At 39.9% G+C, this 18022-nt stretch overlaps 2 protein-coding genes across 2 annotated transcripts; one reads left to right on the top strand and one right to left on the bottom strand.

Annotated features, from left to right (window-relative positions):
- Positions 1-3896: 3896 nt before the first annotated feature.
- On the bottom strand, positions 3897-11046 carry LOC141809362 (uncharacterized). Its single transcript, XM_074696352.1, has 23 exons — positions 11019-11046; positions 10650-10688; positions 10190-10558; positions 9939-10067; positions 9713-9856; positions 9505-9630; positions 8765-8908; positions 8538-8684; positions 8316-8462; positions 8177-8214; positions 8018-8098; positions 7847-7876; positions 7599-7761; positions 7407-7520; positions 7128-7303; positions 6870-7049; positions 6585-6788; positions 6234-6472; positions 6068-6134; positions 4613-4704; positions 4253-4412; positions 4078-4143; positions 3897-3959 (listed from the first exon to the last, which is right to left on the bottom strand). Exons 1-23 carry the CDS (start codon positions 11044-11046, stop codon positions 3897-3899), a joined length of 2946 nt encoding a protein of 981 aa, XP_074552453.1.
- Positions 11047-13765: 2719 nt separating this feature from the next.
- On the top strand, positions 13766-17903 carry dexi (Dexi homolog (mouse)). Its single transcript, XM_074697606.1, has 2 exons — positions 13766-14745; positions 14941-17903. The coding sequence occupies exon 1, from the start codon at positions 14329-14331 to the stop codon at positions 14596-14598; it is 270 nt and encodes an 89-aa protein (XP_074553707.1). The 5' UTR covers positions 13766-14328; the 3' UTR covers positions 14599-14745; positions 14941-17903.
- The last annotated feature ends 119 nt before the right edge of the window (positions 17904-18022 follow it).

Raw genomic sequence — 18022 nt, 5'->3', positions numbered from 1 at the left:
GATACCATGAGTTTATATTTACCTGTTTAAAGACCTTAAAATATTGGTCACCACTGAGGGCACTGACGTGATCCTTCCTGTTTGAGAAACACTTAAGAACCTCCACTAATGCACCATAGTTATTATTTAACAAAGGTCTGGTGAAATATTGAGCGTAACTCTAACAGTCTGTTCAGCTGAAATCAGGATCACATTCACTCCACTGTCTGTGACGTGATTCTGGACTCGTGCGCTTGTTTCTAAGTGAAGCTAAGTGCCTGTGGCTGCGCAGCTCCAAGGCTGCAGTCAATGAATGAAGGGAGGGAGCAGAGAGCGTCTCTCATTTCCACTCTGTGCCCAAATCTGCATCAGGGATTCAGCAGCTTCTGCACATCAGTGACTTAAGTCAGATTGAATTTAACATTATCCTGTAAATATTAGTGAGAGACTTCACAGCCATCATCACTCTGCTGTCAGCGTGTGTTTGGGAGCGATCACTGCAGATTAAAAAAAAAAAAAGTGGCAGTGAGTTTTTCTTTGAATCCTTCCTGTGGTGAAAGTCTATCAAATTACTTCCTCCCGTTTTATTGCATTTTCTGTGTAATCATCAATGTTCATCAACCGTGTCAGGAGAAAAACAAGTGTAATTGTGTTTGAAAGAAGAAATGACCTCAAATAATGAACCATAGAACCATCACAAGCTCAAAAGCAACCTTCCACTGTGAAAAAGATCTTTTTATAATAATAAAAAATGAAGAAAACAATGTTTATCATCTCCTTTTAACAATTTACTTGAGTTATTGCCCTGTATTGAAGCTTAAGACAACTGAAATACAAACATGCACTTCACTTTCCCATCTCCTCCTATTTGTCATGTAAAGACACCTCAGCGTGTCCCAGCTCTCATGTAAATGTGAAACAAATAGCTAGAAACAGAAACAACGGAGACATTGAGGTTTTTGTTTTGCGCGGATTATGTTGTTTCAGACTGACAGACAGAGGGTGTGAGCAGGAGTGTGTTTGTGAAAGCTCCCCTACCCACGCAAATGAATCAGGAGCAGAGACTGTTCAACGAGTCAGGTCTGAACTGTTTTTCATCGGAGAAGCTTCAAGTATTAAAGGGATCATTTAAAGTATCTCACTCCATGTTGTGTGGGATACTGGATTCTGATTGGTAATTATAAAGTGGGTTGGAAAAAGCTTTGTCTTGTCAGAGCTCTTATCTGCAAAACCACCTGCTCACTATACGTTATCCTTCAACAACAAGCTTCCACATTTTTATTTCCCATTACTGACCACGCTGACCATGCAGGTTTCCATGTGCCCCCTGCCTGAGCCTCTCTCGTGTCTCTGGGTGCTTTTTATATTTTAATGTTCAACACAACTACAGCAGCCTATAAATTAAGAGGAGGCAATCAAAGGGTGTTAAAAACCTTTGTCACATCCATAACTAGCATGTACAGCAGTGTTAAACGAAAACCATGAAGAAACATCTGACATTTAAAATCCATTATATTTCCCCCTCTGTGTGTCTTATCTTTCAAAACAGAAGAAATGCATTCCTGTAAGAAGCTCAGAGTTACAGTCTATAACACCACTTTTATCTGTGTGAAATGACCTTTCCTTGTGCAAAATTATTGCATCAAGATAACACACAAGAAAAGTGTAGAAAGTGTAGAAGTGAGGGAAAAAATGTTTTGAATTTAAACACTTGGCACAATTTTAATGCTAATCTCTGGTTGACTCTATGAATGAATTCAAAGAGAAGATGTTCACTGAGCATACCTCCACTTCTTCTTATTTCCCGCCACCGTTTTAGTTATCACTTTTATGCAGATGATACCCAGCTTTACATTTCTGCTTCACCTCACCACACAACCCAAATGCTCTGCCAACCCCCATTGGATGAGCCAGGACTTGTTTTAAACCTGAATGAGGACAAAACTGAAATTCTTTAAACAGGAGCCAAAGCAGACTGAGAGAGACAGTACAAACCTTGATGGAGAGTTTTAAATATCAGGTAACAAAGGTCAAAAAGTAGTGGCACAACTTCACCAACTTCCAAGGTGCTTGGATAGAAAGAGTCTTGAATAGGTCAAAAAAGCTCCAGCAACACTTGTAGTTCGGGAAACAAGTTGTTTCCTGAACTACAAGAGTTGCTGGAGCTTTTTTGACCTATTCAAATATCAGGTAACAAGTAACAGTATCTAACCTAGGAGCAACTTTGGATATTGTTTAAACTTGGAAGGATGCTGAAATTATAATTTTGATAACAATTATCACCCCCTTATATTGATCATTGTATCCCACTTTTTACTGGACTTTTAAAGAAAAAATGCAGTTTGTGCCTCCAAATCTTATTCCTTACATGTTCCTTGTGTCTGTCTTTGAGAGTTTTCTGGTATTCCCTCTGTTGCTTGGTTAGCACAGCTAGCTCGTCCATCTTATTGGAGCTAGATCTTACGTTCCCAATAACGATGGATGGAAGGACAGGTCCATGTCGTCCAGCTGAGAACCAGCACGTCATCCTCACTTCCTTCTCCTCACCTTGTGGGAAGACATCTGGCCTAGCACCAGTTAGCATTGACATGCTACAGGCTGCAAACAGCTGAGTTCACATGTAAACAATGCAGCCATGGTTACATGTAGGATCTCCAGACAAACACAGGAGAAAAAGTAGTAAAAATACAATTTTAATGCTAATCTCTGGTTGTCTCCATGAATAAGTTCAAAGAGAAGATGTTCACTGAGCATACCTGCACTTATTATTATTTCCTGCCACCATGTAAGTTATCACTTTTATGCAGATGATACCCAGCTTCACATGTAAACAATGCAGCCATGGTTACATGTAGGATCTCCAGACAAACACAGGAGAAAAAGTAGTAAAAATACAATTTAAAAAATATCACTGAAGCCACAAAATGTTTGGTGTCCATGACCAACAAATGAGCCATACAAAGTAATGATCCACTCCAAATACAAAGATTACAAAAAAGAGATGAAAAAAATTACAAGAAACTGACAAAGAGAGAGCTGCTGCAAAAGGCAGCCATAGCCAACAGGGCGGCGCCTAGCAACGATTATTATTATTATTGATTAATTATTTATTATTGTGTATTAATTATTATTATTAACAATTATTACCATTATACCCAATATTTCTTTAGTCACAACTTTTTAACATACTTTTTATTAGTTATTAATTTATTTGTTTGAAATGATTTTATAATGTTAATTAGAATTCATTAAATTGATTTTATTTTTACTCTCACTTATTCTAAGAACTCTTTTCACACAGAGATTCTGTTGTTTCTGTAGTTTTGTAAAGCTCTTTGGGCTGCACATCTGGATGTATGAAAGGTGTTATATAAATAGAGATGAGTTTAACTTTGAAGGTGGGATTAAGCGTGACTTAACACTGTCCTAGGTGCACTCCTGGTTTTGTTTCAGGTGGTGGGGTCATCAGGGGCCATGTGGTCATTTGAGTAACTAACCAGTGGAGCATAAACGTTGGGTTCTTTCTCTGAGTGTTTCAACTTTTCATCAGATCACAAGTAACTCTGGCTATGACTTTACTTTGCAGACACTGACTGTGAAATATTTTGTTTTCTTTGGCAGAATCTCGTAAAAACAAACACAGTGTCAGTAAACAGATAACAACTCGGGAACATTTTATTAAGAACATAAACAAGATCAAACAAAGCATAAAAATGCACAAATAAGTCATAAAAATACTGTGAAATGTTACGCAGAAGCAAGACTGAGTATGTGACAGATTTTAGCAGATCAGTGCTTGACAGACATTAAGCAATGGGTATTTTATTCTATGCATTATAAATGAACAGAATCAACCACAACAAAGAGAGAAAAATAAAGTGTATTAAATAAAAGTGTCTATCTTCTGTCAGCAGGTTTCATCCGTCATTTGTCTCGTCTTCAGGTTTATCAAAATCCTCCGAGACCGACGGAGCATCCTTCTGTTGAGACAGATATTTTTATGGGTAAAGACAAGAACTGTGACTCACCTTTCCTATCTGAACACACACAGGACTAAAGAGGACATCTCTAATACTCTTTGTTTTCTCGTTATCTTACCACAGATCCTTCACGTTTCTGCTTATTGAAGGAGCAGGTCAGCCACTTTATGTATTCATCTCTGACCTGAAAAACACACAGACACGCAGCTCAGAGTTTAATTAATGTAACTGTTGAACGCTCTGTAACATATCAGAGAGAGGAATAATGGCAGTCATCTCCTTTGTGTGTCTACCTCTTTGTTGAGCAGACAGTGGACGATGAAGAGGAAGGTGCCCTGCTGGGAGTTTAGGATTATGAAGAGGACCTGAAAAAAGAGATTGGTCTGGTACAGGCCGAGGATCCAAGTACAACCAAGGATGACGAACTGAGCCACAATCTTAAAGAGGATCAACCTGTTGGAACAACGGATTCACGGTGTGTCATCTTTTCCAACTCTTTTTAGCTAATCTGCTCTTCATGATAGTCTCTGTGAGTGTGCTTTAGGTCTGTGTCAGTCAGAAGTTTAGGCCTTGGATCTACTTGTCTTTTTTTACTCTTTCACATTCGGGGTCTCAGCTAAATCTTTTCTATGCAAAGACAGATGTAAGTGTACCTGGTGTCTTTGGACTGAGAAACATCACTTTTCATGTTAGCTAGAGTGGGCCTCAGACTCCACAAAGTGGCGCAGAATAACATCCAGTTCAGCTAAAAGAAGAAGAAAAGAAGAAGAAGAATTAGAAGAGCAAGAAATCAATCAGGTGCTTCTGATGCATGGAGTTTTTAAGAGGACCTCAGAGAGAGAAAAAAAACAAAAAACAAAAGTAAGGCCTTTGACATGGACCATAAAAGCTGTCTTTTGTGTAACGGTCCCACAGATCACACGTAGAGCCTCTATGCAAACTTTAGAGTAATTTAAATTCTTTGTATTCCTTTCAGGGTTCTGTGTTATTTCCAAGTGACACACCATTTGAGTGGAAAATCACAAGAGCAAGTCCCATATTATGCAGAAATCCCTCTATTAGGTCTTTTAGTGAAATTTGTGGGTCTTTGGCTTTCCTCCCAGCCCACAAAATGTGATATTTAATGACAAAACCTGTACTTAGTAGTGCTTGTGAATGTAAAATCCTGACCTAAAACGAGCTGTTTGGATTTTGGGGATTTGCCGACGTCAGCGATTCCCTTTTTTGACCAATCAGGACCAACTCTGACCTGATTGGTCCACCGGAGCCAATACCCCTGAACCCCTCCCCGCCCACTCCTCTCCCTGCATCTGGAGAGAAATCTCTCCAGCAGCAGGGAGGAGAATACCAAAGTTGGGGAGCCATCACTGCTCTGTTTTTGGCAGTAAACAGCCACATAATTCCATGCTTCCCATCTCGGAAGAAGACAAGACTAAGTGGCTAGAGTTCATTTATCATGGAAATGTGCCAGCTACACTCAGTAAAACTGTGCATGTGTGTGCTAGACACTTCACGGTCAACTGCTTTTCCAACTTTGGACAGAACAACAGAGGGCTAGTGAATAGACTGGTCCTGAATGCAGGCGCATTACCAATCATCCACCAACAAACCTCAGACCCTGGAAATGTGAGTATTTTAAATGCTGTGTGCTGTGGAGCTGATATAAGAGCTTTTCCTCAGTGTCCCCCCTTGTCTCTGTGTTAGCTTCAAGATGCTAACTTTAGCTGCAGTTAGCCTGTTGTTTTAGCCTGTAATGTTACGGTAAACGAGCTTCGCTGTTTTCTTAACACTGTGCACTCAGAGCTCGTGGCCCCGCTCTCAGTGATGCGGAAGAGCGGCGCGGTGTCAGTGGTGGCTTATTTACATATGAAGGCCACGCCCACTAAATCAGACCGTTCTGAACAGAGGGGCTATGAGAGCCTGGAAACAATGCTGCTGTGCTTGATTTATTGGCTTTTTGGACCAAAACATGTTACTAACATTTCATGAAGACATAAATGATCCATATTAAACTGCAGAAAAGGAGCACAATATGGAACCTTTAAGTTGTAAAACTGATCCAGATGGGTTTTTAGATTGGAGAAATTGTTACTATGCAATAAACTCACCCCTAAGATGGCAATCACTGGACCTGTGAGAGCCCATTTAAAGTTGCGCTTTTCAGAGAGCCAGCAGCTACAACAGAATCAACAGATAAAGAGCCCTTTAAGTAGACTCATATCAAAAACACACAGAATCTGATGAAGAGCATCTGGGACTGTCTGTCTTACTCACACCTCATTAGTTGCACCATATCCATCAGAATACACCAGGGCAGAGACGCCCACGATCACAAAGGGAGTGCCATAACCAACCAGGTAGAGAAGCGGACGAGGAAGGCCATCTCTCTGGATGACCTGCACCTTGGAGAGCCTCCGGACCAGCAGGTGGAGCTGCAGCGCCTCCAGCAGCATCCACACAAAACTTGCAATGACTAAGAAGTGGAGAAGGCCCGCCATAACGGTGCAGGCCAGCTGCAGAGACAGAGGAAGTGAGGTTAGGGTTTTAGTTGGAGCCTCATCAGATTTACAGTATTTACAGTGTTTCAATGTGAAGACAATGAGTTGCAAGTCGATCAAACCGTGCCTCATGTTCTGTATATCTGTCATTCCACAGCAGCAGCAGATGAGACAAAGCCAGGCTGAGGCAGAGGTGCAGACGGGCTGTGTTGTTGATTTTTGGGTTCCAGCTGCACAACAGGAAGGTGAAAATGGCCAGACCGAAAAAGAAAAGCCCGATCATTACACACATTCGATTCAGCCACTCCAGGAAAGGGTTCTCCGGTGGAGGCTGAGGGAGACACGATGAAACATGAGATCAAGTAGACATCCAGTGAGATGAAGTGAACATCTTCACACAGCTCCATCATACCGCTCCGATCTGCATGATGAGAGCAAACGTGGAGAGATGAGAGCAGCTGCACACCGTCACGTTCCCATAAGTGTATGCAACCCAGCAGCCCTCAACAGACCAACGCATATTCCTTTTCCCTCCTGTCTCCTCTTTATTATCCTCCCAGTACACACACGTCAGGAAGCCGTTCTCAGGCACCTGATGAACCAGAGGAATAAAGACTGAGACTTTGAGCTGTGCTTTATCTAAGATAGAGATGATGGATGAACTGAGCACCTCTTTGTGATGGATGGTGAAGTTGACGGGCTCGGTGAGGTTGGTGTTGTTAATCGAGGGTAAGACAGCAGTGATGATGTTGGAGTACATCTGTGTTTCATTCCTTGTTTGATAATAGGAATGACTGAGAAGGCTCTCCATCCCGTTCAAGGTCATGAAGGCAACAGCTGCAGAACCTAAAAATGTCCACAGCTTCAAACGTTAGAGACGAAGAGCTGTGAGGAAGGTTTATGAAAGAAAAGAAGCCAAACTGACACATGGTACATCTACACCCCTCACCGTTGTTACTCTTGACCAGGTCTCCCAGGTTGATCTCCATGGTGTTGTCAAAGGCTGACAGTTGAGTGCGTTCTTCATAACTGCCTTCAGACCCAACCACTTCCAGACTCAAGTCTGACACACACATAGAGGCTTTATGACATCTCAGCATCACTAACACATTAAATATCTACTAAGAGGAGCCGCTCTTACCGACGGTCTCGCTTTGCACAGATCTCCTGCTCAGGTTCTGACTCGGCCTTACCATCGCAGAAACTAAACGTTCTGAGATGTCCAGGATCACGCTGCCAGTCTCCCCGTCACCTTCACTACTCACCTTACTCATTCTCGCTCGAGGTCCCACACCTGTGACTTCCTGCAGGGGTTTAAAGCCTTGAACTGGTGCATAAAGTGGATTTAAGGATTGTTCAAAAGACACAGTGACAAGGGGGAATGCGTACCATGCTCGCTGCAAAGCTGTTTGCCACAGTCTGTAGAGAAGACACAGGAAAACAGTCAAACAGCTGCAAAGCTTTGCGCTAAGTTGTTTGAGAAATTCAAGAGATTGCTTTCTCAAACTGGGACTGTTAGTGTGTGAGGGGGTTGTGTTAGGGAAAGTGTTTTCTCCTCACCGGTTCTGGTAAGTTGACACCTGTGTTGTTTTTCAGTTGATCATCCATGTTGTTTAAAAACGCTCTCTCTTTAGTCTGACCCTGCGAGACACAAAGATATGAACATTTATGTATATAATGTTGTCCTTGTTATGTCCCAGCCTTTTTATGAACTTTTACCTCTATGGTTTTGATCTCATCCAAAATTTGCTGCAAACCTGTGGAGTGAGTGTAGAAGAAGAGGAGAAGAAGAGCATGTACAGGTTAGTAAACAGGTGATAGAGGTCTACTGTGCATACTGTGGCTGATTGTATCCTACTTTGACAAAATGAGACCCCAACTTCCCACAGGATCCCAGTTGATGGGTAGAATCCATCAGGGCAGGAGCAGTAGAAAGTCCCCGGTACGTTGGTGCAAATAGTTTGATACCCGCATATACCGGGCGTCTCACTACACTCATCTATGTCTGCAGAGACAGAGAGAAACACAGTTTAGATCATAAAATCAGCGGTGAACCTAAGCATTGGGAAAAAATACAAACCTGTGCATGGGTTAGAATAGCTGGCTATCACCTCCAGGTTGTTCAGACGAAACCCAGAGAAGCAGAAACAGTAGTAAGAACCGATGGAGTTTGTGCAGTTAGCGTGAGGACCACAGACTGTGGCGTGTCTGAAACACTCATCAATATCTGAAAACATCATTTAAACACAAGTTAAATCACAAACAAAGATCTCTGTTACAAGAGAACCTCATCATCTTTTCAAATACCAATACAGATGTTCTGCTCGCTAGGATCCTCTTGTGGGTCAGTTGCTTCGTAACCGATTTTACACGCACAGGTATAAGCTCCAGGTGTGTTGGTGCATTCAGAGTTAGGGCCACAGACGGTGGAATTGAAACACTCATCGATATCTGAGGAGGAGGAAACACATTTGGGATGAAGCAGAGGAGAGGGTATAGAGTTTTATTCAACCGCCATCCACTGGATTGCTTGCTTCTCACACACACACACACACACACACACACACACACACACACACACACACACACACACACACACAAAATAGATGAAGTCAAGGACTGTCACAATGAGCGGCATCAACAGCTGCACAGACTTGGCTGCTTCAGGCCTTCACAGAGCTGTCAAACAGCCAGCTGCTCTCAGGTGCTGATGAATCTGCTCAAACTTCCCCATCTGTCAGCAGCTGGCTTCTTTTACAGCCTCAGCTTCCTGCTGTTTCTGAATACTTCCTCAACTGATCTGATTCTTCTATTCTTAAATTAAAGAATGGGCTTTTACGAAATTCATTAATTCAGAGTTTTAATACAATAGTGCATTTATTTTTAGGATTTGCATCAATACTCACAGCGTGTCAAAGCTAACCATGCAAAATCTGTCTCAAGTCATCACACACAGGAAACATTTTAATCCAATGCAACCTCTAATACTTTGGAGGCCATGAAACGCCCAGCCTTGTTTATGAAGTATAACACCGGTTTAAACAGACCTTGACAGAGAGGAACTAGATCAGGTTTGAGTTCGTAGCCTGTCTTGCAAGTACACACGAAACTCCCTACGTTGTTTTGGCACGTTCCACCCTCACCACAGATGTCTTCTGCGCATTCATCGATATCTGTGGATAGAAAAATCAGCTCTACAACCTGCACACAGACACGTCATCTCAGCTTAGGAGTATCAGTCTGTTTTTTTGGTACCTCCACATGGGTTTGATTCTCCAACAGGGTCTGAATCTGATGCTTTATATCCCTTCAGACAGACGCAAAGGAAGGATCCTAAGTTGTTTGTGCAGTTGGAGTAAGGACCACAAATCCCCGAAGTCTTCTCACACTCATTAGTATCTGCAAATCAAATAGCAAATGTGAAAATTATGATTATTCTAAATCAGAGCAGTTCACACCGGTTTACATTGAATGAACTTACCAACACAGCCGTAGGATTCTGGAGTGGGCAGGTGTTTTGGGGGGATTTCATACCCAGTAACACATTGACAGCCTCCATTTAGACACTCAGCCAGCGGTCCACAGGCATCTGCATCACACTGTGTATGATCTGAACACAAGAAATGATAGAAACAAACTCTTAACAGTGGAAATATGCAAGTAGCCATTTTTCATTGTTTTAATCTGTGGTGTTGTAGGAAGAATAACGACAAAGTTAAACAGGTTTCTTACAGGTTGCATAAGTCATTTGGTTATAAGGGTGTACTGATGGTTTGTATATGTAGAATCCTCCAGGACACAGAACTATGCTCATTGAGAAAGCATAATTTCCACAAGATCCATAATCAGTAACTGCATTCCCTGTAGTTGCTGTTTCAGATTCAACTGTTGGATACGAAAAGGGAACACGAACGTTGTAATAGGAACCAGCTATGTAGCTTGTGTTACATGATGCAAGGACCCTGTCTCCGCCAATGCCCATGAAACGCCACCACTTCCCAACAAGACCGTTATCACTCAAGGGAAAGCCGGGAAACGAGGTTGATGTGAACAGAAAGTTGCGCCATGTGTCAGTCAGGTTTGTGTAGTCATCACAAGAGCCTGCATAGAAAACAGAATCAATGAAAGTTGCTCTTTACTTTAGTTTCAGCCTCAGCAGAATTTGCACCTGATGTTTTCTGTGCAAACATACCAGGAGGAAAAACACAGTGACCGAGCGAGAAGACTGAGCCTGGAAGTACACGAACAAAGACGAGTTAATGGCTCTAAAAACAAGTAACTGAACTGAAAAAGTTCATTCTTAAGCCAATACTTAAAAGTTATTTTCAAGTCACCCTAATCTTCATGTATGCAGAGAAAAAAAGATGTAAAATCAATTATAATTTTGATACAAAACCACTCCAGAAAATAAGATCTTCTGCCTACTGATTATTAAATAAAAGATTAAGAAAGTGTCCAAAATCCTACGATTTCAACATCACTTTTCAACAGCTTCAAAAAACTTACATCCCAGTGATTTCTAATGCAGATATCAAATAATAACGCAATACAAAAAACTCACCCAGAAGTGAAATGATAAAGCAGTTCATCATGTCAAGGTCCCACTCCACAAAATGTCCATCACCACTCTGAAACCTGTGTATACGTACTGTTTTTGCAAAGTGCCGCCATGCAAAAATGCATGCAAATTCACCTGTTTGTAGAAGTGACACTTTAAAGAGGCAAGGAGAGAAGCAAATCTCTGAGTGCAATACTTACATAAAACTCTAAGAAGCCTTCATTAAAAAAAATATGAGCAAACAATAGTTCACACATAAAAAGATTTACAACAAGATGCTGAAGTTTAATTATGGGCAAAAATTAGCTGTTGGTTCACATTAGACCGTAAAACAAAGTTCTGAGTGTTTTTAAAAAGGGATAAATAAAAGTGTTTCTTAGAGAATCACAGAAAACATGCACATGATGAGATTTTACCTTTGTTAGTATTGGTTTAGGATTTAAGGTGAAACGATAATTCGAGGTTAAATTTATATCTCATTAAACTTTAAAACATCTTTGAAATATTTATCAAAGGCAAAGTTATTTGAATTCTGTTTAAGATGAGAACGGTACTGCTTATTTATTGTTCTCTTATTTCTGCCTCTTGGTTCGTTATCATTACTTAGCTTCTCATGCCCTGTTTTTTAATGCATTGTGCAGACTTTGTTGGCTGTTGCTGTTTTCCTGCATTTTTTTAATTAAGAATTGACTTGTCTTGACTAGAATTTAAAGTGACATGACAAGATTTTGTTTTGACATGATGTGACATAACATGACGTGATCTTTCATGAAGTGACGTGGCTTGGCTTGAATTGACACCAAGCGTGACGTGACTTTGATGAAACGTGATGTGTAGTAGCGTGTTATGCTTGACTTGATCTGATTCACTGTGATGTGAGGTGACTTGAGGTTACCTGACTTGACAAAACATTACTTTGACTTGATGTACCATGATGTGACCTGGCGTGACATCTTTTGAAACTTTGAATGAAACTTGTTTAAGAACAAAAAGTCCTCACACTGCTCCTCCCCATTAAAATCTCTGCAGTGAGAGGATGGTTTTTCAATTAAAAATATGATTTTTAAAATGGCTGCTTGGCGTATTCCCATGCACCATGTTTCAGCAATCATGTCTCAACACAGACTGAAATGCCTTGGGAGAAGTTTGTTTCACTTTTCATGCAATTTGTCTTGTAAAACTGAAACGTGGTTTATTCAGGCTGTATGAAAATCACTTACAAATCCTTAAAACTACAAATGAGGAGAGGGGGAGATTTTGAGTGTGTCACACTTCAATTATAATCAAAGTGAGACACACTCAAAGTCTTTTCTTAAAGACAACTTAAAGAGAGGATTGTCAACAGCTTTGAACATGCATATTTTTGTGTAGTTTATGCTTGGAGTGGATTATAAATATGAACACAACCCAGTTAATTTTTATTCTGCAGAAGATCACTAGAACTGATGGGTATGTATTCACGGTTTTGATAAAAATAGGTGATAACAGAATTGATTTATGAATATAAAAGCTAACAAATATTTAATCAGAGGGCTGTGTCCAAAAAAATGGCTTTAACTTTCTAAGAGACAACTCTATATTTATCTTTAGTCTGTTGCATCTTACAACCGTTTTACAATCACCACTGTCCTTAAATATTCTATATCAGTCACAAAACTGCACTAAGCCTGCACTGTGTATATAGGCTGTTTTTTTGTTTATTTTCTATACTTGTTTTCTTATTTCTTATTTCTATATTCTTATTTCTATTTCTTATTTTACTTATTTTCATTTAGAATTTCTATGTTTTTATATTTACATCCTTTTATAATCATACTGGGAACCACTATGTCAAATTTTCCTTGTATATTTTGAAAATTGACAATAAAAACATTGAACCTTGAATCCAGACCTTGAGTCTGCAAATGCTGCTCAAATAATTGTCTTTTTTTGCAGTCAGTTATATGAAGATGAAGTCTTCTAGGTATTTTTTCTTGGTTATTGCAACTCGTTTTATTTACGGTATAATTCAGTTCAGTACAGTATTTATCGAGTCTTTAAACCACTGATTTATTAGTTTGTACTCACTACCCTCTAGTGGTCACTTTGAAAGCTGCAGCATTAATTCAGCAAAAAAAAATCCTCAGAAGTCGAATGTGCAGTTAATATACATTTTAGAAGGCATCCGTTGATGCACAATGTTTCCCATTTTTTAAGGAATTTTTATTTAAGTTTTTTTTTTTCACTTAGTCCTAAACATTTGTTCAGTACTTGCTTATTGGAGCTCTTATCACGTCTGAGTAATAAAAGTTAGAACAATACAAAGAGATCCAATACACTTTTATAAACAACTCAGAGAAAGGTATTTGAATGGATAGGTTGGCTTAACTACAGAAAACTGACGAAGAAAGAGATAGCAAATAAAAAGAATCATACTTAGCCTATATACTCAAAATATGTAAGATGATAAAAACAAATACTGGTAATAATTATTGACTTAATGATTTTTATAGTAACACCGTTATTAAAATTGTTATACGTTTCTCAATTTTTCTTTATTTTTTTATTGAATTAAACGGTCAGAGGATGGAAATATATCAATGCTGCAACCGTTGATAAAAAACAAAAAACAAAATACAACCTGAGAAAAACTACAAAAAAATTACGTTCGCTCCTTCAGCGTCATGACGTCGTAACCATGGGACACGCACTAGCAAGCGGCCCGTCGTGATGATGATCGACATCTCAAAGACCAACCACAGCAGAGCCAAACAAACGATGAGCCAATGAAATTCCGAGGCTTCCAGTGTCTCTTTGACGTGTGGACTGTTTTCATACAGTCTTTGGGTTTTTATGTAGTTAACAGAAATGTTAGCAACGTTTAATTAAGGCATCTACCGACACATGTATGTAAGTTTTTGTTATTTAATGTAGGACCGTATATAGAAAGTTCTAAACGCTGTTTCATGGATCGTCAGTTCGTTTTAGGTAGCATGCTACTGTTTTTAGCCCTGGCCAGCTGGCGTAGCGTGGATTCCGCAATCCCAAAGAACCAATGTCAAGAATGCGTCGAGCTAGCTAACGTATTTTGATACTGTCCGCCGGTTATTAATAGCAATGAACGTTATGCCGTTAAGTCCACCTTTGGTGCTGTCGTTTTCTACGGGACCGTAAAGAAAAGGTAGAAACCTCTCAGTCATTGTGTGTAGGACAGGGGAGCCAGCATGGGCGCCCCAGCAGCCCCATCAGCCAAGACATATTTCTAAGAACTGCTGTGCCACTTCCTGGCCCCGCACTGGCGCAGGAACCGAAACCGTGGCCCTCTTTATTTTCTATGACACTCCCAATTTATGCCCAGCTGGATTCGGTAGAATCGCTCTTGGACGAACTACCATATATGTTTTATTTGGGCCTGTTCTTTGTGAACGTCCTGATCCTCTACTATGCCTTCCTCATGGAGTACATCGTCCTGAATGTGGGAATAGTGTTTCTGCCTGAGGACATGGACCAGGCGCTGGTGGACCTTGGGGTGTTGTCCGACCCGGCTTCTGTCCCTTATGACACTGACACGGAGCTGGATGTGTTTGAAGGGTATCTGGAGTGACAGGCTGGTCCCAGGGGACGAGGAAGGAAATGAAGAGGTGGAGGTCTTGGATAGACTGAACCTTCCCTGGGCAGTGATGTTGTGCAGAAATGCCCCAAAGAGGACACTGCTGGTGCCTTTTTATAACGTTGGCAGATCAGCAGAAAAGTAAGCAGGATACACACTTGATTGGGAAAAAAAACTTTATGATTACTTGCTTCTATCCTGGAACAGAACATGTTTATCCTTAAAAAAAAACAGTTTAATGCTCATAAATCCAACAGTTTCTGTATAATGTAGATACAGCAGCTCAAGGAATGCTTTGTTAAAAATATCATAACAATGTTTTTCGCATGTCTCTAGGTCGTCCCAACCCAACACAAGGTAACCCGAGGATGAGACCCAGCAGCACCATGCCAGCCAAATGTTAAGTGACTGTCCATTTGGAAGAGCACTCTGCACTGAATGAGCGGTCAGTCAGTGTTGCCTTTCCAAAAGCAATCAGTGGCATCCAGTGTGCCTCACTTTGGACACAATGACAGATAAAAAGGAAGCAGCAGTGTGAAGCAAACAGAGAGAGACAGCTGGTTCCTGTGGATGGATGAGGAGCGTGACTCAGACTGTGTGCGATGCAGCTAGGCCAGGCACAGTGCATCTGATGTGACTGGGATTCACGCTGGATGAATACTGAGGCTGTGCAGGCTGTCTGCTGGAGGAAGGAACACAAAATTTCACACTTTCGTGCTGCAAAGTGTGACATCTCAGAAGAACTGGCAAAGTGCAGAAAAATAATGTCACATTGTACTTAAACAACTAATTTCGGCTCTTCAGTTTTAAGTTGTCTGAATGATTTGCTACTTTTCATGCAGAGTCATCAGAGCATATCTAATTCAAAATGTATTTCTTGAGGCTGGCTGTGTTTTTTTCTGCTTCAGGGATGTTCTCAGGAGTACTTTCTGGAACTTTGTGTACACTGGTGAGACTTAACACTAACACAGGACTGGCTGAGACACGGTAAGATTTACACAGTCTCAGTGAAATCAGGACCACCATGCTACACTTTGCACTGTGAAAAAAACAGTATTTAAATATTAACTGGAGTCGAAATGACAGATATGTAGTTCCATGCACAATGATTTTCTTTTCTGCATACATTTTTTTTAGCTGGTTAAGAAACAGACTGAAATAATGAGAATACCTCTTCATGACCTGCAGAAGTATAACAGATCATCATTAATAAGTCATTTGATTTCTGGTCATTTCTAATGCTTAGAAATATGCTTTCCGGGGAAAGTGTCAGGTAGGGAAATTAGCAGCATGCCCCCCTTTTTAAAGTAGAAGAAACAAAAACATTTTTAATGGCAAATTTTCTCAGAAAATGTTATGTTAAATTGTTAAATTGAAAAACATTTTCCATTGGATACATTTACCCATAAGGTGTATTGTTGTCATCAGTTGGTCTGTCAGAAAACTAGAAAGAGACAAGGAAAAAAAGCTGAAGCAGGCTTGTAGCCTTCTGGGAAATAGCTACAAGCTTTGTCCGAAAGGAGAAAGAACTAATTCACCATATCATGCAAATTCAAGTATAACTCATACCTTTTACAATGTCTTAACAGATGCATTATAAAAGTTCACCATGTTAAGTGTGTGTGTGAATAGCTGCATACCCTGAAATTAATTTTTTCAAGGTGTTGTAAACATTTAGAGCTGACCCCAGACCTTAAAAAGTTATATCCACGAATCATATTTACAGTAATTTCTCATGAAAAAAAAAATACAAGAAACGTTACATTTCTGTTTGATATCTTTATAAGGTGTTTCAACAGAGTGTCAATATTTAAATCTGCTGAATTTAACTCTTTAACATCTCAAAAAGAAGATGTTTGTCCGAGGTCACAATTTAAAACACCAACGATGAGAAACAACACAACCTGTTGAACCTCTGACAATGCAAACAGCCAGTAATGGCTTCAGGCTGTTGGGGTGGCCGATCTGATTTAAGGGGTGACCATGGCACCACCCCTGCAGGTTTAAACTTTTTTGCACTTCCAAGATCAGCTTTATATTTCCACAAAGGCGACCGTTTTTTTTTTCTATAGATCCTATCAACACAGTCCTTACAGGAGCTTTCAAGTGAGCAGTCTGTTTAGATGCAAAGGCTGAAAGTCACTAAGGATTAAAGAACTGTACAAAATATTCAATATTTTACCTTTGTTTTGTGAAATAAGGTTTTTATTTTTTTCAGAGAGTCAGAGCAAAGAATCAGAAGTGATTTTGTATGTTTGAAAAAAGTTTTTGTTGTTTTTTTATTCAATCTTAGTTGACTCGTTCACTTTTCACAGCAATAAATTTAAATAAAATGGAAATACAAGAGCTGCTGAAAAACTCTCACAGCCTTATGCCAGGTGTGTTTGGGAAAATGAACTCTTGTTTTGTGGGACAGTTCACTTAATCAACTCTTGCATGAAATGAGGTTTTGGGAGACCAGAGCATTACAGAAAGGTTAATTTTAAAAAGCAATACAAAAGGATGTTTCCTGATTGTATATTTAGTATCTGAATACTTAAACTGTGCATAGTACTTATCACATTAGAAATATCTGAAGCTGTAGGAACTAAAACCATCCTGAAACATTTGCCCTTGCATGTTTGAAACTCCAAACTAGTCCAGGATTTGAACTTACAGTGTTTTAAATCACACCCCTTTGTGGAGAGGGATCAGTTTAAACATGGTATGAAAAAATTATACTCTTCTCCACACTAAAGGTTCAGGTTAAGACTCACAGACACGTGTGTGTGGTGAAATCAAAAGGAAGGGGGGACTCGGGTGCAGGGGTGTAAGGAAAGTCGTCAAATATAAACTTCAGAGCTACAAAACAAAAACTATTTTTCAACCAGTGATGATGGCTGAAACCAAATTTCTGACAGTTTTTCAATAATAGAGCCAGAATGCAATAATATCTGGTGAAATGTTTTGATAGTTTTTGACTTTGTATGAATCAGTGTGACTTCAAGAAATCTATTTTTGGCAAGAATAGATGTCAGCATTCAGATAGCATGATGCTAAAGCTCAGGATACTTGTACAGAAAAGTAACATTTTGGTACGGAAAATTATCTGTGACATTTAACAGGTTTGGTCATTGAGGACTTAAACAAGGACTGTGATGATTTATTGACCCTGCTTGTGTCATCCCTCCACTTTGCTTCTCTGCAGACTTGCTGCAATAAGCTTTGGTTCCAACAGAGTTTTATTTTCCAATGTGTATGAAATAAACTTTTAGTCAATGCAAGCCTCCTGCCTTTTAATTTAAATTTGTTTATGACTTTTAAAGATGATCTTTCAGAAGATGAGAGGGAAAAGAAATATTTTCAAACGCTGAGTTCATGTCATTTTACAGTTTGTCCACTAGAGAGCACCACTGCAGCAGATAGCAGCTGCAGCTTG

This window comes from Halichoeres trimaculatus, unplaced genomic scaffold, assembly GCF_033239565.1.
Source record: "Halichoeres trimaculatus isolate MK-OKI-2021-1 unplaced genomic scaffold, fHalTri1.1 fHalTri1_scaffold_20, whole genome shotgun sequence".
Classification (NCBI taxonomy): Eukaryota; Metazoa; Chordata; class Actinopteri; order Labriformes; family Labridae; genus Halichoeres; species Halichoeres trimaculatus.
The sequence above is the reverse complement of the archived record's forward strand: the minus strand, read 5'-3'. Positions and strand labels throughout refer to the sequence as shown.